This window comes from Penicillium coprophilum (genome assembly GCF_028826855.1).
Source record: "Penicillium coprophilum strain IBT 35676 chromosome Unknown utg000002l_segment0_segment1, whole genome shotgun sequence".
Taxonomy (NCBI): Eukaryota; Fungi; Ascomycota; class Eurotiomycetes; order Eurotiales; family Aspergillaceae; genus Penicillium; species Penicillium coprophilum.
The window spans coordinates 3,407,887-3,433,629 of record NW_026622722.1 but is presented as its reverse complement, the minus strand read 5'-3'; the positions used below and the strand labels follow the sequence as shown (position 1 = coordinate 3,433,629).

The 25,743-nt window shown below is 49.2% G+C and overlaps 9 protein-coding genes across 9 annotated transcripts; 6 read left to right on the top strand and 3 right to left on the bottom strand.

Annotated features, from left to right (window-relative positions):
* Positions 1 to 738: 738 nt before the first annotated feature.
* N7500_003372 (putative mucin family signaling protein Msb2) lies at positions 739 to 3,147 on the bottom strand (the record flags this gene model as incomplete). The annotated part of the gene is made up of 1 exon (XM_056674518.1): positions 739 to 3,147. The coding sequence occupies one exon, from the start codon at positions 3,145 to 3,147 to the stop codon at positions 739 to 741; it is 2,409 nt and encodes an 802-aa protein (XP_056535043.1).
* Positions 3,148 to 6,440: 3,293 nt separating this feature from the next.
* N7500_003371 (uncharacterized protein) lies at positions 6,441 to 7,045 on the bottom strand (the record flags this gene model as incomplete). The annotated part of the gene is made up of 3 exons (XM_056674517.1): positions 6,441 to 6,548; positions 6,681 to 6,830; positions 6,881 to 7,045. 3 exons carry the CDS (start codon positions 7,043 to 7,045, stop codon positions 6,441 to 6,443), a joined length of 423 nt encoding a protein of 140 aa, XP_056535042.1.
* Positions 7,046 to 8,498: 1,453 nt separating this feature from the next.
* On the top strand, positions 8,499 to 8,816 carry N7500_003370 (uncharacterized protein; the record flags this gene model as incomplete). The annotated part of the gene is made up of 2 exons (XM_056674516.1): positions 8,499 to 8,522; positions 8,610 to 8,816. The coding sequence occupies 2 exons, from the start codon at positions 8,499 to 8,501 to the stop codon at positions 8,814 to 8,816; spliced, it is 231 nt and encodes a 76-aa protein (XP_056535041.1).
* A 1,065-nt stretch (positions 8,817 to 9,881) lies between these two features.
* On the top strand, positions 9,882 to 10,766 carry N7500_003369 (uncharacterized protein; the record flags this gene model as incomplete). Its single annotated transcript, XM_056674515.1, has 1 exon — positions 9,882 to 10,766. One exon carries the CDS (start codon positions 9,882 to 9,884, stop codon positions 10,764 to 10,766), a length of 885 nt encoding a protein of 294 aa, XP_056535040.1.
* Positions 10,767 to 12,114: 1,348 nt separating this feature from the next.
* Positions 12,115 to 14,093, bottom strand: N7500_003368 (ESCRT-II subunit protein VPS36; the record flags this gene model as incomplete). The annotated part of the gene is made up of 3 exons (XM_056674514.1): positions 12,115 to 13,725; positions 13,802 to 13,937; positions 13,993 to 14,093. 3 exons carry the CDS (start codon positions 14,091 to 14,093, stop codon positions 12,115 to 12,117), a joined length of 1,848 nt encoding a protein of 615 aa, XP_056535039.1.
* Positions 14,094 to 14,484: 391 nt separating this feature from the next.
* Positions 14,485 to 16,132, top strand: N7500_003367 (uncharacterized protein; the record flags this gene model as incomplete). Its single annotated transcript, XM_056674513.1, has 3 exons — positions 14,485 to 14,554; positions 14,618 to 15,863; positions 15,919 to 16,132. 3 exons carry the CDS (start codon positions 14,485 to 14,487, stop codon positions 16,130 to 16,132), a joined length of 1,530 nt encoding a protein of 509 aa, XP_056535038.1.
* Positions 16,133 to 17,178: 1,046 nt separating this feature from the next.
* Positions 17,179 to 19,744, top strand: N7500_003366 (phosphatidylinositol-3-phosphate-binding protein BEM1; the record flags this gene model as incomplete). Its single annotated transcript, XM_056674512.1, has 3 exons — positions 17,179 to 17,186; positions 18,138 to 18,780; positions 18,842 to 19,744. The coding sequence occupies 3 exons, from the start codon at positions 17,179 to 17,181 to the stop codon at positions 19,742 to 19,744; spliced, it is 1,554 nt and encodes a 517-aa protein (XP_056535037.1).
* Positions 19,745 to 20,637: 893 nt separating this feature from the next.
* Positions 20,638 to 22,499, top strand: N7500_003365 (AFG1/ZapE family ATPase; the record flags this gene model as incomplete). The annotated part of the gene is made up of 4 exons (XM_056674511.1): positions 20,638 to 20,980; positions 21,042 to 21,495; positions 21,557 to 22,073; positions 22,149 to 22,499. 4 exons carry the CDS (start codon positions 20,638 to 20,640, stop codon positions 22,497 to 22,499), a joined length of 1,665 nt encoding a protein of 554 aa, XP_056535036.1.
* An 833-nt stretch (positions 22,500 to 23,332) lies between these two features.
* catA (catalase catA) lies at positions 23,333 to 25,651 on the top strand (the record flags this gene model as incomplete). Its single annotated transcript, XM_056674510.1, has 3 exons — positions 23,333 to 23,530; positions 23,603 to 24,028; positions 24,098 to 25,651. The coding sequence occupies 3 exons, from the start codon at positions 23,333 to 23,335 to the stop codon at positions 25,649 to 25,651; spliced, it is 2,178 nt and encodes a 725-aa protein (XP_056535035.1).
* Positions 25,652 to 25,743: the final 92 nt, after the last annotated feature.

Sequence of the window (25,743 nt, the reverse complement as noted above, 5' to 3'; positions counted from 1 at the left end):
ACTCATTTCATTCACAGGCTCCCGTCCACATCTACAAGGCCAAGTGGCACTTGGACATACATCATACATCTGTACAGAAACAGAGACGCGAAAGCAAGAATAGCACAATTGATACAACATCGAAAGGGAGAGACGGAGAGGAATGAAATAAGGGCAGGGGAAAGAGCCATCGGCTCTGTCAAAAAGATGCCACCCAAATCCAATATTAATGTGCAAGTCCAAAGACTAAATGACCAATAGTTCATAAGAGAGAGCTTTCGAGTGGGAGCCAAAATTAGAGAAAAGATTTCGTCCCAAATTTGGTTGTCCCAATACCATTGAAAGAAGTAAAGGGGTAAAAAAAGTATTTGGTGAACAAAAGGGGGAATATGTCAAGAAAGAAAAAAAAAAAGATAACGCGACACACGCAGTGACGTTGGACCGTCGCTCGGAGTATCATGTTGAGAAGAAAAGTGGCCGGTCAAAAATTGCACAAAAAACGAAGAGATGCGTGATATGTGACATGTAAATCCTTGATGGATGATGGACAATGAAAATGAAGTTTTGTGCAGTCTCTCTGTCCCTACCCCTGACGGAGAGTGGGGAGAGCATGAGCGCATTGAAAGGAGCAGTTATCTCAGAAGGATTCATGGTCCTCGAAAACCCAATGCCCTCTGATTGTTGTCATAGGGTCCAAAAGGAGGGGAGGGGGAGGGCGATGGAAGGAGTGGTTTATACGTCGCATTGTCAAAAGCGTGCTTAATTCCATCCCAAAGAATTCTCCGCCATAACGGGAGCGCTGATCATCTGCGAGCGAGCAGTTCCACGGCTACCATGGCTAGGGACACGGCCACCGGCAGCGAACATCGAGCCAGCGGCGGAACCCCCCTGACTCATCTGCTCAACGGTCGAGCTAGAGCGCTGGTGCAGCTGCTTTCTCTTGCGGTAGCGACGGGCAACCCAGAACATACCCGCACCGTAAGCCGCAGCACCGGCTACAACACCGACTCCGATGCCGACAGAGCTAGCCTTAGCCTTGGAGCTGCCGGCAGAACCATCAGTGTTGTTGTTGTTGTTGCCACTGTCCGGGCCATCATCACTGCCGCCCTGGGTGTTGCCGCCAGTCGAGTCGCTGTTGCCATTGGGGTAGTTTCCGGAGAACTCGAGGGGAATTGTGGGATCAACCATTGCCATCAATGACTTGATGGATTCGCTATTCTGTTTGTATAGAGCAGAGTTGGGGTTGACCTTGAGTGCTTGCAGGGCGTCAACCTTATCTCGAGGGAAATAGAAGATAGCAATGGTGGCGTTGTAGCCAGTGGACTTCCAGTTGTAGTAAGGCTCAATAGCAAACATAACTGGGCCGTCCTTAGCAGAGAGGGCTGGCAAAGCGTTTTCAATAGCCTGGGGGGTGTAGTTGAAGATCTGCGATGATGACAAGGGAGTGGTTGCAACAAATGACCAGGGCAGCTGGCTGTTGAAACCAAGCTGGAGCAAGATAGAGTCAGACGGGGGCTCGGTCACCTCGTGCGATGGTGTGATAGAACCGGGGAGTGATGGTGCCGTTGGCTTCGCTGTCTCGCCAGAGGTCGAGCTCTGGGTGGCCGTCACGGTAGGCACGATAAGGATGGTCGATGGCATCCAGTCGTTGACATTGGAGGTGGGGGGCGCCAGCGTCTCAGTCGGGGTTTGAGACTCCACAGTGGGCTTGGTCGTGCTCACCTCTTTGCTCGAGGTTGTTGTCGAAGTCGTCGAAGTTGACAAGGGGTGAGAGGTAAATGCTGGGTGAGAGGTGGACGTGGGAACCTTGGAGCCCTCATAAGATGCACTTCCGGAAACAGAGGTCGTAGTAGTGCCTAACAAAGGGACCGAGGTGGCGGTAGATCCAGAGACAGTCTCGGATCCAGATGTAGATGTAGACTCTGAGCTGTGCGAGTGCGGGACGGGGACCGATCCAAGTGTACTGGTTGGGGTGGGGATGACACCGGTGTTGGTACCTGCCGGGCCAGAAATGAGACCAGTCGACTTGGGCGGCAGAAGAGTACTCGGCTTAGACGCACTAGAAATCAAAGCAGTGCTACCAGTGCTAGTAGATGTAACACTAATCAGGGAATCCACGCTCGAGATAAGACTGCCGACGAGATCACCAGAAGTTGCAGTTGCAGTTGCAGTGTGAGTGGTCGACGGCGGGTTGGTAGTAGAAGCAGGCACGCTGACTGGGATGGTAGGCAAACTAGAAGTGCCCAAAGATAAGGTAGTATTTGTGCTCTTGCTGGTGGAAGACTTGTCACCTAGGCCCAAAAGGTCGAGGAGATCCGACCCCGAGCTTGATGTGCTCGAGACTGCACTCGAGGATGCGCTGCTGATCTTGTTGGCGCTAGAGGGGACAGTGGATGTCGCAGAGGCGGAGCTGTTGGTTGTTGATTCGCCGACAAGACCGCCTAATTTCGAGCTCAGGTCACCAAGGAGACCCTCGCTGGAGGGCGCAGCAGATGAAGAGGACGCGGCCGAAGTTATCTTGGCCGACGAGTCCGAGGTGGTGGTCGCAGTCGAGGATGTGGTGGTCGCAGTCGAGGATGTGGTATCGCCTCCGAGCAGGTTACCCAAACCCGATGTCAAATCACCAACGAGACCGTTGGTAGAGGCTTTGGTCGAAACAGGCGTAGTCGAAGCCTTGACGGATGAGTCGACCACCGACCCCTGGTTTCGTGTGGTTTCCGCATCAGCAGATGCGGCTTCGGAGCTCTTCTTACTGGTAGCCTCTGTGCTCGAACCTCCTGTCTGCTGGGTAGTCGTGGTGGTGGTACCAGTCGGTTCACCGCCGATGATTGAAGTACCCGTAATACGGTGGGTGATCTCGGGGTTCTTGGGATCGACCGAGATGGTTACAACAACGACTGCCTGTCCCTTCTGGGGCTGAGCGGCAGAGCTTTCCGGGGCGGTAGTAGTAGCCGCGGAAGAAAGCTGGATAGGTTTCAGATTGTCGAAAAGGCCGTCGAGGGAGCTAGGGTCGGGCTCAGCATTTCTGCGAATCGTTCGCTTGACTTCCTGCGGGAAGTACCAGCGCGGCCGCTGAGCGTGCGCTTCGGGGAGATCTTGGGCTGCGACGAGCTGGATACCGCCAACAGCGAGGAAAGCTGCCAGAACGGAGATGGCGTCGGGACGCATGTTGGACAACTCTGTACGTGATGGCCCAGAGTGAGTCCAAGGTCAGTGTACAAAAATGTGATAGCCACCGTCTGTTAACACCTCATGAACAATCAGGGGGTGTAACGAGAAGTAGATCGCCTGGAATATTCGAGTTTCAAACACAACCAGACTTCGGACAGTGGTAATAAATTGACAATTGCAAGCTTATTGTATTCAACGTCTCGATGGCAACCGATGAGACAGATCGAATGGGCGCAAACAATAATTCGACGATAAAAACGAATGGAAAGGGGATTTGAATCAATCTGAAACGATCCCCAAGAGGTGAAAAACGAGTGTGGGCTTAGAAAAGCTGTAAGGAGCGAAGGATGACTTTCTGTAGAACCGTCCGGGCAACAAGATCAAAGAAAGGGAAAACAGGCAACGCGGGCGACCGATGCAAGGGGAAATTGGCCCAGGTCAAAAACGCTGTTGAAAGTCAACAGGTGAAGACAGTAAAAACAGACAAGGGAGAGAAAGAAAGGACAAATGAGTGAATGAGGTCGAAGGATCAGAGACGAAGAGGAGGATCACTTCATCATCAGGGGGGAAGGAATGGGGGGCGGGACACGTTGTGACAGCGTCAACAAGGGTAATTTACAGTAATTTACCGAAATTCAATGTATTTGATGAGCTGGTCTGAGCGTCTGGCAGGTGCTTGGGATGTGGCCACGCACTTGCCCCTGAGCGTTTACCGTTCATGTGCATGTACGGAGTACGGAGTACTCGGTACAAAGTTACTTGAATCGATCCCAATCCTATGATGTTGTATGTTCAAATGATACATGTATATCCTGATCTGATCAAAATTTTCTGCCGTACCATGATACCTATAGCAACCGGCCACGTCAATCGTGAGGCCCTCATCTGGGACCATATACAACATAGCTGAGCTATGTACTCCGTATGTCCTAAATATTAACCTGCACGAGACCGCCAAGCCAAGGTCATTAGACACTTTGGCCGGTAAGCACGGAGGACTATGTATTCTGCATATAGCAGCAATGATGGGTCACGCCATGCTGATAGATGTCCATCGCAGAAAGAATGAACCTATTCCCTATAGGTCGACGATGGGAGTACCAGTACGCTTGAATGGAACCCTCTTCGACATATATAGTATAGAGACTACTGGATGGGTACTTGGACCATATTTGAGTTTGATTTCCCTTACACCATCTAGAGGACAATGATATCTATAATCTAGTTTGGCTTTGGCGAAATCACGATCGACGGCCAACGAGCGCGATGCGATTGTAAATCAATTTCAGATCTGAGTTGAGTTAATCTATCGCCTATATTGTACATAGATGTTATAACTAATGTCAGAAACGGAGTGTGGATTACTACATTTACATATAAAGTTCTGTCCTAATTTCGAACAAAGTACGGAGTAACACACAATGGCACTTACTTTACCCCCGGCCAAAAATAACCAAAAAAGTCCGAGGGTCTGAAAAAGCGTTTTTCATTTAAGCCGATCAATAGCCCCATTAGCTCGGAGACTATCGAAGGCCAGAATGGAGTCTGAGCTAAACCCACCTAAGCCGCGCATCATAATATAAAAAGAGAAAGATAGGGCAAAAGAAAAACGCGCAAGTCAATGTGGGCGGAGTAGACGATTCCCAGTCAGGTTTGGTGTGGCCCGGAGGCGTCAGACTAAGTGGGTCCTTCCCACACGCGTTCCTGGACGTGCTGTTAACTCCCAAAGTGCGTGGTCCCAATTACGGCCCTTGTCTTCTTTCCGTCTACGGGTTTTTTTTTGCCAGGCACCCGGCTCACATTACCATAATTATCGTTAGTGGCTTGGGACCGGCTGCCAGTCTTGCGCACTTAGCTCTTTCTGGTTTATGATCAACAAGTGTAGACGGCCGCTTCTGCGGCCTTTTGACCTCTTTCTTACAGGGCTTTTTAGTGGTCTTTTTTAGTGGTCTTTTCAGCAGTCTTTCCAATAGCCTTCTCAGTGGGCTTCCCATTTTTTGTTAGATATCTTTAAAATAGTTTTCCCTGTTCCAGTCTATTCAAGACGGCGGAAAAAGGCGGAAAAAGCATACTCTGTGCAAGCGACTTTTCTATGTATAACTTCTGACAAAGAGATCAAATCAACGGTGTGCTGACTAGCCGCTGTTGAGAGTTCGCTCGGTAAGAGAGTTGGCGTTCTGTGGAACAAGTTGACTCTTGAATTTTGTAGTCTCGTGAGACAGATGTAACTATCTCCCTTGGGGAGTCATATACTGTGGGACAGCATTAGTTCAATCCGATATGGAAGTAGGGGGGGAATAAGCCCTGCCTTAAATTGGGTCTTCTAAATCCGGCAAATAATAAGACTGTCTCACACTCTAAGCTTTAGGTTCTGTCCCCGGAATAATAGGTTAATACAATCAACCGACACGAACACCTGCTCATAGTTCACAGGGAATATTCCACAGAGCGTAAATTGGAAGCTGATTGAGCTTTGAATTTTCAAAACATGATATGATACACCACGTGCCCCCGATCGGAATGGAGGAACTGGCAGCTACGATTTCCCCTCATTCCTGTCGTCATTTTCAGATGTTCAGCATTCCTAGTGTGTTTGAGATTATGCCAACCAATGCCAAATGGTGTGAGAACAATCAAGCCGAGAAATTCCAGTCTTATCTTCGCCGGTTTTTTTTTTTTTTTTCTCATTTTTTGTCTCCTCTTCTTCCAAATTCTTGTCTCTAGATTTGTGCAAGGGCTTGTGGCTGCATGCTGCATGAAACCTCGAGATCGAAAAGCCTTCAGAAATGCAGGAACCAAGAATCAAGCATACAAAGCTTATGCGAGAGCTATAAGTGGACCACGGGTTTGATTATAATTGACTCAGCCACATTCCCTCTGTTTGGGCTATCCCAGGTTAATTTGAATTTTAGCTCTCTTTCCTGAAGACATGAACAATACCCAGCGATGTTCCTGGTATTTAAAGCCTTTTTATACAATATACTTCCAGGGGCTCATCAGCTGTACCATGGGCGAGTGTGTACGCTAACCCTGTTCCTGAGCACCACAGCTCCAGTCTCCACTCTTCGTCCTTGGTTTTAGCTTGTACTTATTGAAAGATGCAGAACAAAAGTTACAAAAGTTACAAGTGGTCAATATCAGGCATGTCGTAATCTTTCCAATTCGGCTGTAAATTATACACAGATCATGTGACCTACTTCCCACTGTGATTCTTTTGCCATCAGAATTTTGAGCCAACCCTGTCAGGTGGAGTTGTCTGTCTGATGCTCCACGTCATCGTCATTCCAGTCTTAAAGTCTAGAACTGCGTCCATTGCTGGGCTTTGTAACCAGGCCAGAACACTCGATTTCGACATCCGATCCCTTCGGGAGGGATTTGACGGCAATACAAGTACGGACCTAGAAGGGACCTGATAGTTAGAAACGGTTCATTTTTCAGAAAGCAAGACGGGCGTATTCCAGACGATGGTCTCTACGGATTTTGTATGTCCTTCTCTCTCATTATTTTTTTTCCGATCAGAGAATACGTACCGGCTTAGGATCCGAGAAGAAAGTAGCGTAGACTTCGTTCACTGCCGAGAAATCGGCCATGTCGGTAAGGAAGATGTTGACCTTGATTGCGTCCTGGAGGCTCGACCCTCCAGCCTCTAGGACGGCGTTGAGGTTGCGTAGGATTTGTCGCTGTTGAATATGTCAGAAAATAGATACATCAGATAGGGCGTCTCTCATACTGTTCGGTCCTGGATAGTTCCCTCCACCATTTCACCCGTGACCGGGTCTACTCCCAACTGGCCAGAGCAGTAGACGACGTTGCCGACGACCAGACCCTGTGAAAGGATTGGGGGCGGGGCGGGTGCACCCTTGGTGCTGACAGCAGTACGTGTTGGCTTGGACATTTTGTGAAATTTGAGTTGAAACTGAATTGAGTCAAAGAAGCAAAATTTGTTGCGGGTTCAAATTATTTGGCCCCCATGGGAAATTCCGCGGGGATTCCCGATAACGTCCTTTTCCCCACAGTAACTACCGACCTCGGAGCTACAGTGCGGTGGCGAGGTGAAAATGGGTTTGATGCTTCTCAAAGACTTTTATTTTCAAAGTACGGGGTTCAAGATTTTTTTCTGATTCGGATATGGAGAGTTTCATAGCTGTGGGTACTGATTATATACCCCCACAAGCGACAGGGACACAATTGAATAAGAGAGATGAAAATCGGCACATTCTGCAAGGTATCATAGTGACTTTCTTAGACTTATCCCTATCTCAAATATCTCTGGAGAAATTGCCGAGAGCAAAAATCATGGCGATCGAGCCGAGTTCGGTCAAAAATCGTCCCCCGGGTGGTGAGTGCTCTCTATCAGTATAGTTTCCTGGCCCTGTTGAATTGTTGTCTCAACCTCGACTCACGAACCGCCAATCCGAACGACCCCGCCCCTCCAGGCCCTAGTACTATAACGCCGGGGAGGAGAAGTATCAAGTCAGTCTTTTCTATCGCAGACATTTCCCCATTGATACAAGATAACGCGAGCTCCAATCCAACGTTGCCCCCATGAGGTGGCCACTCGCTCGCTTGCAGCCATGATGGAGCACATAGTATGAGCGGACAGAGTAGTATCGCGATAGTCGTAGCAAATATTGCCATGGCTTCGTTTTGGGGAAGTGTTGGATGCCGTGGATGCTGACCATAGTGAATCACCAAAAAGAGATATTGAGGCTGTACAATAGTGGCTCCGACGAACTGCCAGAGCATGGCGAAGAGAGACTGATTCATCTATCGGACTCTCTATCAGAAGCCAGGGATTGCTACAAGCGACGACAAACTTGATATCAAAGAGTAACATTCGAGGCATAACGGATTCACCAAGTGCGCGAGATCATGTGGAAAAATGCCAATAATGCAATCCCCCATTATATTTTTTCTACAGAGAGACAATATACTGGATCCCTCTCCTGTGCTCTCGAAAGCTATGTTAATTCTGAAAGTTACCGGTTGATCTTCTAGCTATGGTAGCCACCTACAACGCTATTGTCGCGCAGTGTCCGCCTATCCCCGGATTGGGCCCACAGGACATGCATTCCATCTCAAACGACCGGTTCCCCTTCTTACTTCTGTGCCAGCCGATCTTTGTTTCATTCGTCGTGCACTGCAAACCCCCCAAGGACCAGTAATGTGCATGGCCCAACCGGGCTCGGTTCACAGAGGAAGACATGGCGGCACTGGCAGAGAAACTGTCATATTATCCCATCTATAGACCAGTGTTACTCAGTGAAATGTGGCGGACTCGCACCAAAGCGCAGATGATGTCTCTCGAAGAAGGAGTTTTGGACCACTGGTGCTTTGGGCGTACTATAATGGCAGGCGATGCGATCCATAAGGTATGGCACTTAGTGTACCACCCCATTGTTACACTACGTGAAGAGACCTGCTTTTAAAAAGAACATTTTCATTCCTGCTTATTTCAGGTACCGCCCGCCTCCACCTTAGGCGGCTGCACAGCTATGAAAGATGTCGTTGTTATTACGAATAACCTCCACGAGCTGCTCAGTTGGTATCCGAACAAGAAGTGCACCGGTGTCGAAACTAATGCTACAATGCAATCTTACCCAAACTCCCTATTGGAGAGAGTCAGGACTATTGTGAAGGTAGGTGGGGACCTGACGCGGCTCTAGGCTTACGATAGGTGGTGCTTCTACATAAAGCAAAGGTGGCTCACTCCATGGATCGGGCTTGACAAGATGACAATTGGCATTACTATGCTGTGCAGTGGGGGGCCAAAGTTAAGATTTGTCGACATACCTGAACAGAGAGGGCTTTTAGGGTGGCAGGACACCATTGCTGCGGAGGCTAAGAAGCAACACGAGACGAAGAAAGCGACTAAACTACAACTGAGGCGATCTTCAGACTGGCATTGAAGTGTGAGGTGTAATTGCTTTGGCCTTTGCTTGTTGGATTCTTCGTGTGCTTTTGTTCGACGCTTTTGTAGATTTTGCCTAGAGAAGGGAGCTATGCACTGCCTGGGCTCGATGCTGTTGCCTGAGGGGCGAGAATTCGTTGCTTTATTTTTTTGCTGTGTTCAACAAATTTTCTTACTGTATTTTTAATCAGGTTCTTCTCAGTCTTTTCCCGTATGGAGGCGAATTAGGGGGAATACCTACAACATACAGGAGTGTACGAGATTGTACGAGACCGATGTCCAAGTGTGACGTCACTGCTGGCATAACTTTGCGGGGAAACTGAGGGTCCTGTTTGTTCTTCCGCTCTCTCTTTTTCAATTGAAGTCTGACATCAAGTTTACTTTATACATCTATTGCTGATCTTGATTTTCGAAAGTCCTCTTCACTAAATCGAGATCAGTACTCTTATCACTGTACTCCACATAAGTGGATCCGACAAAACGCCATTGACTACTACGAGAACCACCACACCCTTCAATGATAGCGCTAGAATAGATTGCCTGGAATAAACACCACCTTGAGCTTTTACATACAAGCTTGAGAAGCTTGAGGGACTCATCATGAGTTCTTCCATTGTAATGTCAGTCAGAAAGTCGGGGGCTCGAGTCATTCGCCCGGAGTTTTCCCAATTGATGGCCACACATACTTCAAATCGGCTGCCGGGTTAATGCCAGGGCGGTGTACTATCAGTCCCCTATAAATACTTGACTTCGCTACTTCCATACTTGCGCTTTCCATCTTCAACAAAGCACCCTCCTTCTCCTGTTCGTTTTGCCCATCATGTCTTCACCACTCAGTTCCACGCCAGCTAGTAGCATGATCTCCGAACAGTCTTGTGACAGTGGAGACTACGCCCTTGACAAAGAAATCTCCCTCGACAAAATCACGTCTACCGACGAGGCATTGGCAAAAATTCAAGGCAGTGGATTCTTCAACCAGTCTCTCTACTCGTTTGTCGAACTTACCTCGGTGGATCATGAGATTGCAATTGATCTTTTAAAACTTCTCGACACAAAATTTCCCCGTGTTCGAAAAGGATTGTTCTTCCAGAGGAAAGTTATCACTCTCAAAATGCCAAATTATACTCACGAAGCCCCGCATGCGTGGTTTATTCAACAGCTCATGCGTTGGCATATCAACGGTCAACTTACTCCTGATGAACTTCTCAACGTTATGGTAACAGCAAGCCCGCGAGTTACTGCCAGGAACCCTCCATACACCGATGATCAAAAAGAACCTGACACCTTCATCTCTTACTTCACAAGCCCCAGTTTGCATGAACCCAGAATCGTTATTGAGGTTGGCTTCAATCAGACGTATCGAAGCCTCGTTGAAGATGCGAAACTCTGGTTGGAAGGAGTGGGGGCAAATGTGTGTAAGGTTCTTATTGTGAAATTTTTCCAGCGCAGACAAGGTGTTGCTGGAACAATCGAACTCTGGGGACGAAATTCTACCGGCAGTGCATACATGATCTTCAGCAACCGACTTTTCCCGGTTCATGGGCCGTTTGAACGGCCCATTTATCTTACTAAAGAAGATCTTCTCAACGGCGCAATTGCCTCAAGCTCCCAGGGCAGTGATCGGCTTGAACTTGACGTTGCTTCACTTCGAGATATCGTAACAAACACGGGTCTCAATCTTGTTGGACTCACTCCTTTGCCATGAGATCTTGCCTTCACACCTATTTTCATGACGTTGCTTCACTTCGAGAGATCGTAACAAACACGGGTCTCAATCTTGTTGGTAGACGCAGCTGATTAGTTCGTTTGATTTATCGGGGAAGCAAAAAGGGGATCACAGTATAGTATCTCGATATCCTGTGGTGAAATTCATTTATCAAGTACTAGGGTTGATTAGAAGAAAGGGTTGTTGAAATTAGGGGACACTGAGTTTCCCACCAGGAGATGATTACTCCTGAGAGGATTGGAAGCGGCCAATCATTCTCCTGGGAGAGTGAAGGAGTTTCTGATGTCAAAGATGGATCGATAGGTTCCCAAAAGCCAGGACATCTGTGGTGGATCTATCGGTACGGGAAGATCAGTGGGGTCACCACCTTGAGCCCCGGGGCCATGCTATGCGATTATGTCAGCAGCATGGGTCCAGGTGTCGATGGGACATCAGGTCTATATTGTGGAGGTCAACCATCTCAAGTCGTCCTTGAATCCTGATTACTGAGTGTGGGCTTTGAAAGGGGTTGACTGGCTGGGTCCTTGATTATTCATGGAAAACAGGCATCCAATTTGAATTCTAATGAAAATCATAGCGGCGGACCACAGAACTATGGACGTGTATGTGTGTATATGCGTGTTATACAGAACGTGCATATTGGGCAACTGTACGGAGTACGTGAATAAATGAAGCCCATGGAAACCAATTGCTAGCCCCATTGCTCTAGTATCTCATAAGCTGTGTGTGATTCGTGATGAATTCTGCAGGGTGTGCATACTATGCAAATCCCGGGACTAGGTGTAGATCATTACCCAGGAATATACATAAGCATACCCAACACCACGTAACAGCCGGCAAGAATTGTACATGAGATTACTTTGAGACAATTTTTGTACTAGAATAGGGTAGTAGACGACCTTTATCCTTTCTAGGATCTGTGGCTTGACCTCGGGAGTATCTATTAGATGGATTGTTTCTCCGAGGTTCCTATTTTCCTTGAACGACAGCTAATGCGTCATCTGCCACTGTTATGTCTTATTGGACCATGCGTAGGTAGAGGCATTGATGATCTATGTCTAGTTTGCAGTGACAGCATTCACATGGGCATCAAGCGCTCTTGGCAGATATGCCCTGCTCTTGGCACATCGAAAACCTAGATGTATACATACATGGTACATAACACGTTGCTGGGCTCACTCTCATAGGACTCTCAGCTTGTGCTTTGGTCCCAGATGGATTACATGCATTGTTATCTTGTGATGCTCGGTGTGGGCATCATCACACCCCCTTGGATTGACGGGGATTGTATGCAACTCTGCATATACAATCACGACTTCGCACCGCCTCAAATTACAAGGCGGGAGAAATCATCACACTCAGAGGACGAGATGTAATTGCGCCAGTAACGCAGACCCTCGATTCCTTCTTCTCGGCAGAGGACACCCCGGTCTTCGGCCATCTCCAGCTCTTCGGCAGCCACCCCAACGCTCCATTGAAACCGTTGCGCGGCCTCATTGGCAGTAACAGCTCGACCAAAGAGGGACCAATCCCATGGAACAGAATCGTCAGGGGGAACTCGCCGGAGCTCATCCATCCAGGCCTGAAGTTTTTCGATTGTCTGCTCATCGCTCCAGTCATATCGCTGCACCACAAGAAGACCACTTTTGAAACGCCGTAGACGAACTGGCAATTTGAGCTTTTCCCACAGCTCCGCTGCTTTCTGGAAATCCGACGGACTAGCCAGTTCTACTCCATTACGGGACCGGTTGAAGACAGCCCAGAGGTCAATTAGACTCATAATCCCACCTTCTCGCTGCAAGATGCCTTTTCGGTCATCAGTAAGATATTCAGCCAGGTCACGCGCAAGTTCCGATAAATATAGACTTTCAGATCCAGAACTGATCATGTCTTTGGTTGTCACCATGCCCAGAGCAGCAGCGGACTCGGATAGCACCGCGCTAGTTTCTGACGAGCCTTCATTGGTAGTCATGCCAGACTCACGCGCCAGAGTTTCGGCCAGCGCAACGATTTGCTTGGCAGAGGCCATTAAAGCCTCCAAATCTTCGAAGGCATTCCCTATGACCAGCTCATTTTTCTTCCGGGTTTCCAGGCCTCTGCGTTCCAATCCCGCAATACCAACCCCGGAAGGTCGTGTTGCGGAGGGGAGAGGACTTTCAACACTGGGCGCAAGGGGAGGCAAGCCCGGCGAGGAGGTGCCTTGCGACGGTGAAGGCACCGGGGGCGCATTTTGCAGAAGCCATTTTCTTTGCACCAAGGCCCCCTTAAGTCTCTCGTAGAAAGTCTTATCACCGCCTGCACGGAATGAAAGTTTAATACACTCACTAACCTCCGTGTTCGCGATGTGCGATTGCTCGAACAGCGGTCCAGGGGAGTCCACGCGATTGGCGTTCGCTGAGGAGCTAGCAGATAGGGATGCCCCACAGATCTCGCATTCCACGAGAGACGGATGGTTCACAAAGGTACATCTCGGGCAAGAGACGGTTGCCCCGGGACCAAAAGGTGATAGAGACGCATTGGTATCTGGTTGGCCTGTGTCTTGTGGAATGGCTGGTGATGTAACTGGATTCGGCAATGGTGACTCCCGGCTTGTTGCAGCATTGATTGCTGCTTTAAGGACAGTCGTCAATGGTGGTTTGATGCCACATGCTAGGCAAGGAGGTAGATTTGCAGCAGCACTAGTCGTTGCGGGGTCGAAATTGGACGGAACTGGGTTGGAGAATGAGCAAATGGGACAGATCCAAGTGGCGTTAATTGGCTTTGGAGATGGTGAATTCTGCGGGAGATTCGTTTCTGGAAGGTGAGAAAGTGAGTGAGTCGGATGAAGGGCCGATTGTTGGGCTACAGCCGGGCTGGCTGTTGCGCTCCTTGTCTTATCGGTCTTCTTCTGTGGTTTGGAATATATGGTAACCTTCGGAGATGACTTTAAAAAGCCAGCCTTGAATACATGGGTTGGTTAGTGATTGATTGAGAGAAAAAGCCTCGAAAGCAGTATGTATGTATGCATGTCGCACCTGAGACTCCACTCGATCGAGTTCTTTCAGATCAATAGCCACTGAGTATTTCCGCGGGTCCTCAGCCGCAACATAGCACACTCTGTGCGATGTGAGATAGGCATGGCCGTTTTGATAATTCTGAATTTTGTATTTCCTGTGCCTCTAATCAGCACCCCGCATCAGGAGCACCATCATGATGAGGTACTTACCCTTCATACAACCCCACTGCGTCCTGGACAAAAAGAAGGATCTCATCGGGTAACAGCAAGGGTCTGAGTGCAGTAGTCAGATCCAGCGACTTGAAGAACATCTAGTAGGTCCAATCAGCTCCCAACTTCAAGGAGATCCATAAAGAGAGAGAGACATCCATGGATGTCACTTACGCCAAGGCGATTGCGATAACGCGATAACGCGGGAGGGTCCCGAAGTCGGACAAACTAAAGTCCGGTGAGTAAGCGAGTATCACTCACCGTCACGGGGTTGAGTCTGTGTGGACTTCACTCTCACCTTTCCCCGGTTCGTGACCATCTCATCCTGAAAATAAACGTTCATATTCCTTTCTTCCATCTCAAAACCAGTACCAGCCGAGGAGTAAGATCAAAATTTGATCCTTTCAGCCGTTACTCGAGACCTGCCCCTTCGTAGCTCTTTACTTCCTTTCATCTTGTTTCTTTGTTTTTTTTCCAAATCTTGCATCTACGATGAGTTCCAGCGTACCACCTTGGCGCTCTACCGCCCAAGGCACAATCTCTAGCGCATTTCCTCCAGCAGGTAAGGAAAATAACTCGACCCGAGTCTAGTAGGTCTTGTGTCAGGATGCTAACAACCTCACAGCGGCTCCAGCTTACACACCAGTCCAAGCGCGTCGTAGCCTCGCCCATCATACCAAGCCAATGAATGGAACGATTCCCGCCCAGCCTACCCAATCGGCATCACCTGATACAGAAGCCCGAACACGAGTGGAGTTCCCACCACCAGTACGCTCGTATGTGCAACGCTGCTTTGCTCCCGAAAACCAGGTTGCGAGCGTGAGCATTCCTGAAATGCAGGAGAAGCTGAGGCACGTCATTACAGACGCCGCCCAGAATGACAAGCTGGGATCTATCGACTGGGAAAGGCTACCTTTGCCTCAAACTATGGTGCAAAATGAACGCAACAAAATCCTGGCCAACCCTAGCTCTTCAAACTGGGCGTCCAGTCACCCAGCTTCTCCTGGGGATGCCACACGGAAGCGAAAGTCAACTGATGGCCATCATTCGGAGACTGGATCGCCACCATGGAGAAAAGCTAACCGCAATCGTTTTGAAGATCGAGTTACTCACCCTACCACAGAGAAAAAACCACGCATAACACTGGATCAGTCTAGTAAGTCCAAAGCTAATTTGGAAATGAGGAGGAAGCGTTTTGAAGGAGTGGGGGCCAGCGGAAACTCTCCCTCTTCTCCTGCAGGATCGCCGATGCCTGCTGCCGACGCAGATCAAGGCCCCGTTGTCGGGCGATGCCAAACATTGGAGAAGAACTACTTCCGATTGACTTCTGCTCCCAACCCGGACAGCGTTCGTCCTCTGCCAGTCTTGCAGAAGGCGCTCGATCTATTGAAAAGAAAATGGAAGCACGATGGCAACTACGGTTACATCTGTGACCAGTTCAAGTCCTTGCGTCAAGATCTAACGGTTCAACGCATTCGAAATGATTTCACTGTCGTTGTCTACGAAATCCATGCGCGCATCGCCTTGGAAAAAGGGGATCTTGGTGAGTACAACCAGTGCCAGACCCAGCTACGAGTGCTGTATGCGCAGCAGTTGGGAGGACACCCGACGGAATTCAAGGCCTATCGTATTCTTTATTTCATTTATACCCGAAACTGGACGGCGATGAACGACGCATTAGCCGACGTGACTGCAGAAGATAAGAAAGACCCGGCCGTGAAGCATGCCCTGGATGTCCGTTCTGCCCTTGCACTCGGGAACTACCATCGTTTCTTCCAGCTGTACCTCGACACCCCGAATATGGGAGCCTATCTCATGGACATGTTTGTCGACCGTGAGCGGTTGAGTGCTCTCGCAACCATGTGTAGGGCGTAAGTCTTTTGATTTGCCCTATTCTGTATAAGCATTCCGGCTGACCTTTTGTAGATACAAACCAGATGTCAACATCCGATTTATCACAGAAGAGCTTGGGTTCGAGTCTGATGAACAGACCGCACGTTTCGTTCTAGACAACTCCTCCGAAGAACTGCTGGAGGAGAAGAACGGAGCTGTGAGGCTGTTGACGGGCAAAGCAGGCTCGCTTTTCGATCAAGCGAAAGCAGCCGCCCACCGCGTCGTCGACATCAAAGGTCAAATCTAACTAAGCTTTCATTGTCCGTCTCTTTCTTGCGCCGAGGATCATAACCCACCGGATCTCAGTCAAAGCCATTTTCTTGTCTTTTTTTGGCGTATTTTTTTCAAAAGCAGCAGGCGTTCACCACATACGTTCACATGGATACAACATAGCCCTTTGAGAGTTTTTGCATTTTTTTATCTTCGTTGCCTTTTCGTTCTCGGCATCATCCCCCGGGTCTCATTTCACAGGATTGCCAGCGGAGTTACGATACTAATACCCCCCACGGTGGCGTCTGATCCTGGAGTTGGTCGACCCTTTTTTCTTTTGGAGCAGAGGCCAAAAGATGTACTCTTTGACCCAGACTGATGAAGAGAGGCGATTGCACATTGGCATAGTAAATACCTACAATACTCAATCTATTCAGTACTTGTCTTATATGCAGAGTTCTACCTTGAACTCCAATTTTGACGTTGGAATAGAATCCATATATGGAAAGTCGCCACGTGGTAATCAGGGCCAACGCTAGGTCGTACCAGGAAGTGCAAGATCAACATGTGAGGCGAGTTAACAATGGTCAGACCTGCATGGAGTATGGAGCACAGGGACCGTGTCAAGCATAATCTGGTTTTCGCATTTCCAGATTCAACTTCAAGTCTCTTCCATTTGCTTTGGTAATTATGATCCATGTACTCCGTACATTGCATATATCGAGATGAAGTTTCCTGCGCCGTCGACAGATTGTAGCCGCGCATTGGTCCCCAGTTTAATTTAGAATTGAAATTAAAATTAACGGATTAAGTATCCTCTCCCCATTCTAGGCCCTTTGTCTTTGACACATCCATTTTCTTTGGTGATGAGTATCTATAGCACATACACGTTCGTTTCGACGTTCTTTGGAATTTCCTAAAAAAAAAAGTTCCTAATCGAGGAAAACTGGAACGGCTTTGAGGCGAACATGACAATATGATAATCCACGGTTAAGATGTCATGGAACCATGGCTACTAGACAGGGGCAAAGATTCTTTTTTCTTCTTCTTTTTCGTTCTTTGGTCTTCTAAGATGTATACAATATGCGCAGGTGGGAAATGGCCACAAGATAGAGTTGCATTCAGTCTAGGGTGTGATTCCGTTGCACTAGCCGGATTGTCTGCCCAACGGCGGCAATGATAGTACGGTAATCTCGATAATGTGGTACTCATGTCAGACATACCGGTAAGTTAAGGCGAGTTCGAAGACACTGAGATGTCTCGGCCTTGGGTTCCAAGGGCGATTACCTCCATCGAGATAGATATATAGAAGATGAGGTATTTTTGAACGGTATATCCCAATCAACCTTGAAGGGTTCCAAGATTTCCTCAAGATTCACACAGTTCAGAAAGTGCAAACCCCAGCCCTCCGGCTATGTATTACCAGATCTTAATTCATTGTTCTAGATATATCAAAGACTCCAGACTACATCTAGTATAGATCTACTGGGGAAGATTTCACAAAGCAAAATAAAATAAAATAAAAAGCGGGCCTGACAATCATCCAAGCCGCGTGGTTGGAACCGCAATACGGATTACGCTGGTCAAGGTATACATGGCTAAAAAAGAGCGCTGCTCCTCCTTTCCTCTTTGCATCTCCTTGAACCCTCTCTCTTTTTTTACCTTGACCATGAAGGTGAGTTTCTTCCTTAAGTCTCACATGCTATCTTGAATTAATCCGATTTTTTTTTAACAAAAATGATAGGCCTTTAGACGATCCTTGAAGGGGGAAAAAGATCCCAAACATCATATCTCTATCACACCCAAGTCCGCCATTGCGATTTTACCCCCTAAAAAAGTGAGTTGCTTCCTTGCGCAAATTCATCTGAAATTTGCCTTCTGAACTTCCCCCTCGCCCCTCCTTGTTCCACTTCCGACTTATTCTTGGCAGTGGCTTACCGCATTTCCAAGGTGATCAAAGCTCTCTACGACTACCAACCGGAGCCCGGAACCTCGCAGGAATTGGCATTCAGCAAGGGAGATTTCTTTCACGTTATCAGCAGGGAAGACGATTCGGATTGGTACGAAGCGTGCAATCCGCTGATCCCTAGTGCTAGGGGGCTTGTGCCCGTCTCCTTTTTTGAGGTTATCGGCAAAAACGAGAGGGATAGTGGGGGTTCCGGCGACTTGAAGGACCACGACTCAGGATTCTCCAACCGCGGTATTTCCCACACAGATTCTTCCATTCCCAAGAACGGCGCATTCAGAATGTCTGCACTCAAGGGTCAAGGCGCCATGGTTTATGGAATTGTCCAGTATGATTTTCAGGCGGAACGACCCGATGAATTGGACGCAAAGGCTGGTGAAGCCATTATTGTCATCGCCCAATCTAACCCGGAGTGGTTTGTCGCCAAACCAATCGGTCGTCTCGGTGGCCCCGGCCTGATTCCCGTTTCTTTTATTGAATTGCGTGATATGCAGAGCGGACAGGCTGTAACCGACCCGCTTGACGCGGTGCGACGCGCCGGTGTTCCCAAGGTTGAGGAATGGAAAAAAATGACGGCGGAATACAAGAACAGCAGTATCACGCTGGGTAAAATTGAGGCTGGTCACGGTGGCAGTGGCAATATGACGGCCGTCACCGCGGGCATGGAAAAGATGTCCATGGGCCATCAAAGTCAAATGAGTCAAAATGGCAATGTTTATGTAGGCAAACCTGTTGGCTCCCATTTGCGATTCTGTACTAACCACTTATGCGCTTGAACAGGAGCATCAGCGTACCGCCAGCAAGGGAACTTTATCGCAAGTGCCCATGTCGCAACAAAACTACCAACTTCTCGTCCCTGTCTCCGCCTATATCCCGCGCTACTGTTTTGATAACGACAAGTACTGGTACATCATCGAGGCGAAGATGGAAGACGGTCGCTGCTGGGAGCTGTCGCGTTACTATCACGATTTCTATGACTTCCAGATTGCCCTTCTGACTCAATTCGAAGACGAAGCTGGCAACCGTGGCCGTGGGCGCACCCTTCCTTTCATGCCGGGTCCAGTCACCCACGTCACGGACGCGATTTCGAACGGCCGACGTCAGAACCTAGACGAATATATCAAAAAGCTCCTGTCTATGCCCCCGCATATCTCGCGTTGTCAACTTGTGCGTGAACTCTTCTCGCCCCGAGAGGGAGACTTTGAAATCGACCCCAATGCGTTCGGCGAGGACGCTCGGTTCTCGGGCGGATCTCAGCACTCCGTTGGCGTGGATCCTCAACCAAGCGTATCGCGCCAGTCTTCACAGCAGCAAATCAATGCGCCCACCGACCGGGTATCTCAGCAGCGTGCCCCAGCACCCACACCTTACGCTAACGGTGGTCCGCCCCCCATGAACCGCCAACCTAGCTCCATTACCCAAGCCTCCGGCGCATCGGCCAACAGTGCGATGAAAGTCAAGGTCTTCTTCCAGGATGACCTGATTGCGATCCGCATCCCGTCTGGTGTGAGCATGCAGCACCTCCAGGACAAGTTGTGCGATCGGTTGAAGATCCAGGACGACATTGTTGTGCAGTACCGTGATGAATCCTCGGGTTCCTATATCGATCTTCACACTGATCAGGACCTGGAGAATGCCATGCAGCGGAACACCAAGCTGACCCTCTTTGTCAGCATCGCCTGAAAAGCACACGTTTCTTTCCTGTTGCGGTCAGCGATAGACTTGCCCTTGATTTCATGAGGTTATTGTTAACTTCAGATTAATGTTTGCCATGAGTAAGGTTGGAGCATTGGAGTTTTTGAATGACACGTGGTTATTCTTCGTTTTTTTTGTCTTTTTGTCTTTTTCAAACTGGTTATCAGTTCTTTGAGCGATTCCACATAGTCCATGAGGACGAGATCGCGATTTCACGAATCTGATGCGAGATGTACGGCATGATTTCCTTTCTGTTTACTTGTTTCTTTTTTCTTTTTTTTTTTTGCAATCTTTCTGTGTCGCATTATGGGCTTTCTCGTTTTCTGTGTCAATTTCGCATCAGATCTACATCTCATCCTGTTCAGGATCATACCCCCGGTCTGCCTGCTTCTGTGTCGTGTACATATCTTTTTACTTCTCGTGCATATACCGGAGGAGTACTTTCACATGACAGTGGCTCAACTGTGGTATTCCACAGCTCTTTTATACCAAATATAAATTTCCATTCCAAGTTGAAACCCCCATCCATTGATGACGGTAGAAATGCGGCGATGATGGGGTCACGTGATATTATCCTCTCGGTTGTTATTTTCCCAGGAACGGAATCTAACACAGGTTATCTAGAGTTTTTGATTGTTGGACCAAGACCTGTAGGAGCTGTGTATATTTTTCTCTGTGTTGTCATTCGTTATCTACAGCCCAACCTTGGAGGGCCCTGCTGGCTGACGAGGACCCGCCGTTCTCCGGAAGAAAACAAATTCTTTGCCTACAATGTACCTCGGTTAACGCCTTTGCACTGCAACCGCTCTTTGCTAGCTAAACCCGCTCTCGAGTCCGCTATCGCCGCACACCGCAAACCTAAATTCCAAAGGAGGACACTCATGAGCCGCCCATCGACAAAGCTATGCGCAGAGTGCTTCCCGAGCGCGCTGCGGGCACCTCAGGGCCTCCGCCCTACGAGGTTGCGGGGCGCCACTCGTAGATCCTATACTACAGAACGAAGGACGCTCGATACACTACGGCGGCCGAGTCGACCTACGCTAGCATGTGTGCCTGCAGAGAGGATCTGCCTCCAGCTGGCCGTTCGATTGCCGCAGAAGGCGCGTGGTCTCGCCACAGTCTCGGGCGAGAAGACCACCGCCGCTCCGCCGCAGGATGGGCCTATGAGGGAATATGATGTGCGGGTGCAGGAGGGGCGGTTGAGGGATGATGAGTATCAGAGAGGTAAATTGCGACCAACTGTGGCGGAGGTACAGTTCCAAGCTAACATGCGCCAATTCCACAGGAATTATCCAAAACCTCCAGGACCTCTTTGAAGCGCTCAAAGATTACAACCCACCCAAGGTTATTCACCCCGAGCCCGAATCTCTGGATCCTCAGCAAAAGTCGTCCTTCTTCGGTTCTCTGTTCGGCGGTGGTGCGAAGAAAAAAGCGAAGTCGACTATCCCCGAGAACCTCCCGAAGGGACTGTACATGTATGGTGATGTCGGGTGCGGCAAGACGATGTTGATGGATCTATTCTTTGATACGCTGCCGCCGAATATCACGCACAAGACACGCATTCACTTCCACAATTTCATGCAGGATGTACATAAGCGTATGCACGTGGTGAAGATGAAGTATGGAAACGACTTTGATGCGCTGCCGATGGTTGCGGCCGATATTGCCGACCTCGCAAGTGTGCTTTGCTTTGACGAGTTCCAGTGTACCGATGTAGCTGATGCAATGATCCTGCGACGGTGCGTGTTCTCGTCCAGGGCGATACATGGTCGAAAACTCAGCTGACAATTTACAAAACAGGCTTCTCGAGATTCTCATGTCCCATGGTGTCGTCCTTGTCACCACATCCAACCGCCATCCAGACGACCTGTACAAAAACGGCATCCAGCGCGAATCCTTCATTCCTTGCATCAATCTCCTCAAGACTGATCTGAGCGTGATCAACCTCAACTCCCCAACAGATTACCGTAAAATCCCCCGGCCCCCGGCTGCCGTCTACCACCACCCACTGGATGAGGAGGCACAGCAGCATGCGCAGAAGTGGTTCGAGTTCCTGGGTGACCCTGTCAATGACCCGCCACACACAGCCTCACAGGTTGTCTGGGGCCGCGAAATCAAGGTTCCCCGTGCTAGCGGCAAGGCTGCACAATACACCTTCCAGCAACTCATTGGCACGGCTACAGGTGCAGCCGACTACCTCGAGCTCGTCCGACATTACGATGCGTTCATTGTCACGGATGTGCCGAGCATGAACCATACCCAGCGTGACCTGGCGAGACGCTTTATCACCTTTATCGATGCGGTATATGAGAGCAGGGTGAGTAACGAGCAACGTTCCTAGTCACTGTTTTTTTTTTCCAGTCATCGGTCAACTAACGTGCCACATCAACAGGCCAAATTAGTCCTCACAACCGAAGTTCCCCTAACAAACCTCTTCATCTCCGAGACGGATGTAAAGAAATCTCTCGAAGGCGACGGCGGAGACCACTCAGATCTCTCCGACGCAATGCGCATGCTCATGGATGATCTCGGTATGTCCGTACAGGCCCTGAAAAACACGTCTATCTTCAGTGGTGATGAGGAGCGGTTTGCGTTTGCGCGTGCGCTATCCCGTCTTTCTGAGATGGGAAGTAAGGAGTGGGTGGAGCGTGGGTCGGGGCTTGGAAACAATCCTGCGCAGAATAAGAAGGAACATGACGCTTGGCAGAAGACGAGGAGTCATTGGAGTGAGGATAACATGTAAATTCTGTTTTGTTTTCTCTTGCCTTTCTTGTTTTTATTATTATTATTCAGACGCTACATTGTGCTATAGAGAGATACCTGTGCACATAGATTGACTATTGGTGTATATAGCATAGCCTTTCTTTGGAATGACGAGTTATCCCCTTGGATCTTGAATTGATTCTTTCCCGAGTTGAAGATATCTTGACACGTATCTCTCTGAGAGCCTACATAGCACGCACTCGGACATGGTTTCCACTGGTTAATGACGTCACACTCCGAGTTCCCGATATCTTGTCAATCCCCCAAGTCCAATTCAACAAGCATCCAGGGATAATTGCACATCATCGGCCGCCTGCACTTGGGACCCACTGCCAATGCCTTGGAGTGTTGAACTCCTGATGATCGACCATACATAGACAGAGGTTACCAAGCTATAGCTCCCTCTTGTGGATCACAGGAAACCAGGAAACTGCCCCACGAATGAAAAAGGAGGAATTCCCAACGATCCTTGACTTGTTGCTCTTTAACTGGTTTTCCTGTCGGTATTGGCTGGTAAAGTGCCCGGAGGGATTAGGGTACCAGTAGGTCATACTACGGTCATTCCTGCAAAGCGGTCATTTCTAGACTCGATGACTTGAATAATCCACTTTATGTACGATTTTGTTGGTAGATACAACCTCGGACATGCGAATTGGGAGGATTACATCATTGATGTCACAATTGGGGGATTGCACCGTGTTCAGCTTGATTTTTATATAAAGTAGGAAATTCACACCGTCACATATTTTCCGAATTCTTCTTCTTTCCATATAGATACTTTGATATTATTCATTAATATCAACTACATATACCATGGCAGCAAATCCAAACCCCAAGACCGCAGATGCCAAACAGGTTGATCTACAAAAGGACATCGTCGATGTCCACAGCAAGCAGCACATGACGACCGACCATGGCGTCAAAATATCCAACCCAGATCAATGGCTCCGCGTCGTAGACGAAAAGAAGACTGGGCCCTCACTCCTGGAAGACCAAATTGCCCGCGAGAAGGTAGCTATCTACTATATCCATCTATGCATATGGTAATACACGTTCGTGAGAATATCAACTAATTAATCACAGATAATGCGCTTCGATCATGAACGCATTCCCGAGAGAGTAGTGCATGCGCGCGGCACTGGCGCCTTTGGTAAATTCAAATTATACGAGAGCGCCGAGGACGTGACAACCGCTGGGGTCCTGACCGATACCAGCCGGGAGACGCCGCTGTTCCTGCGATTCTCGACTGTGCAGGGTAGCAAAGGCAGCGCGGATACGGTGCGCGATGTGCGCGGGTTCGCTATCAAGATGTACACCGCGGAGGGCAATTGGGATATTGTCGGGAATAATATTCCTGTCTTCTTTATTCAGGACTCGATCAAGTTCCCTGATGTCATTCATGCTGTTAAGCCTGAGCCGCATAATGAGGTGCCGCAGGGTCAGTCTGCGCATAATAACTTTTGGGATTTCCAATATCTGCATTCGGAGGTCACACATATGAACCAGTGGGTTAGTATTTCCATTTGAATGTTTGGGTTGGGCGAGTCGGGAACTAGTTACTGACGCCGTCCGTGGCAGATTATGTCTGATAGAGCTATTCCCCGGTCGTTCCGGATGATGCAGGGATTCGGTGTGAATACCTATTCCCTGATTAACAAGGCTGGAAAGCGGCATTTCGTCAAGTTCCACTTCACTCCAGAGCTGGGCGTGCACTCGCTCGTCTGGGATGAGGCACTGAAGATCGCCGGCCAGGATCCCGACTTCCACCGGAAAGACCTTATGGAGGCGATCGAGGCAGGACACTTCCCACGCTGGAAGTTCGGACTGCAGCTTATCCCCGAAGAGAAAGCTGACGACTTCGAGTTCGACCCTCTGGACGCCACGAAAGTCTGGCCTGAGGAGCTAGTTCCTATCCGCTACATCGGCGAGATGGAACTCAATCGCAACATCGACGAGTTCTTCCCTCAGACCGAGCAAGTCGCATTCTGCACGAGCCACATTGTGCCCGGCATCGATTTCTCCGACGATCCCCTGCTTCAGGGTCGTAACTTCTCATACTTCGACACGCAGATCTCGCGACTCGGACCAAACTGGGAGGAACTGCCCATTAACCGGCCAGTATGCCCATATATGAGCCTGGTCAACCGCGATGGCCAGGGCAGACACCGTATCACAAAGGGCAAGGTGAACTACTGGCCAAACCGGTTCGAAGCCAACCCGCCCGCGACACAAGAGCAGGGCGGCTTCGTCAGTTACCCGCAAAAGCAGCAGGGGGTAAAGAAGCGCGCGCTGTCCGAGAAGTTCAAGGAGCACTTCAATCAAGCGCAGGTATTCTACAACTCGCTCTCACCGATTGAAAAAATGCACGTGGCGAAGGCGTTCTCCTTCGAGCTGGACCACTGTGACGACCCTATCGTCTACAAGCGTATGACTGAGCGTCTAGCAGCGATCGATTTGGATCTAGCCCAAACGGTCGCGAAAAACGTGGGCGGCGATACACCTGTCAAGGCTTTGAAGGAAAACAAAGGCACCAAAGCCAAGGGTCTGAGCCAGCTTGAATTCATGCCGAAGACACCCGTCATCTCGACACGTCGTATCGCCATCCTGCTTGCCGACGGCTTTGACTTCAACCAGTACGCCACGATGAAAGAGGTCCTGAGCGAGCGGGGGGCGTTTGTTTTCACGATCGGTGCGCAGCGTCAAGGCGTAACTGCCGAATCTGGCCAGAAGGTGGTTCCCGACCACTTCTTTAACGGGATGCGGTCGACACTGTTTGATGCGGTCTACGTGCCTGGCGGAAAACATATCCAGGCGCTATCGAGTAATGGCGTTGCTAAGCATTGGATCTCCGAGTCCTTCGCTCATCTCAAGGCTATTGCCGGTGCTAATGAGGCCGTGCCGTTCATTGAGCGGCAGATTGGGCTTCCTGAGGTTTCGGTTGCGAAGAGTGGTTCTCCGCTGAAGGAATCGTATGGTGTTGTTACCGGCTACGGAGATGCAGTTTCATTGTTAAAGGTTGGCACGGTCGGGCCGGACGCGAAGGGTCTGGCTGAGCAGTTTATTTGGCATATTTCTCGCCACCGTAGCTGGGCGCGTGAGCTGGATGGACTTGCTGATCAGGTTGCTGCTTGAGTTGGGGTTTTGAGTGAAACGATTTGGATGTGACCATGAAAATTGTATGAGAATTGTTTTGTTTTTGCTTAATCAGAGTTGAATCATTTCAT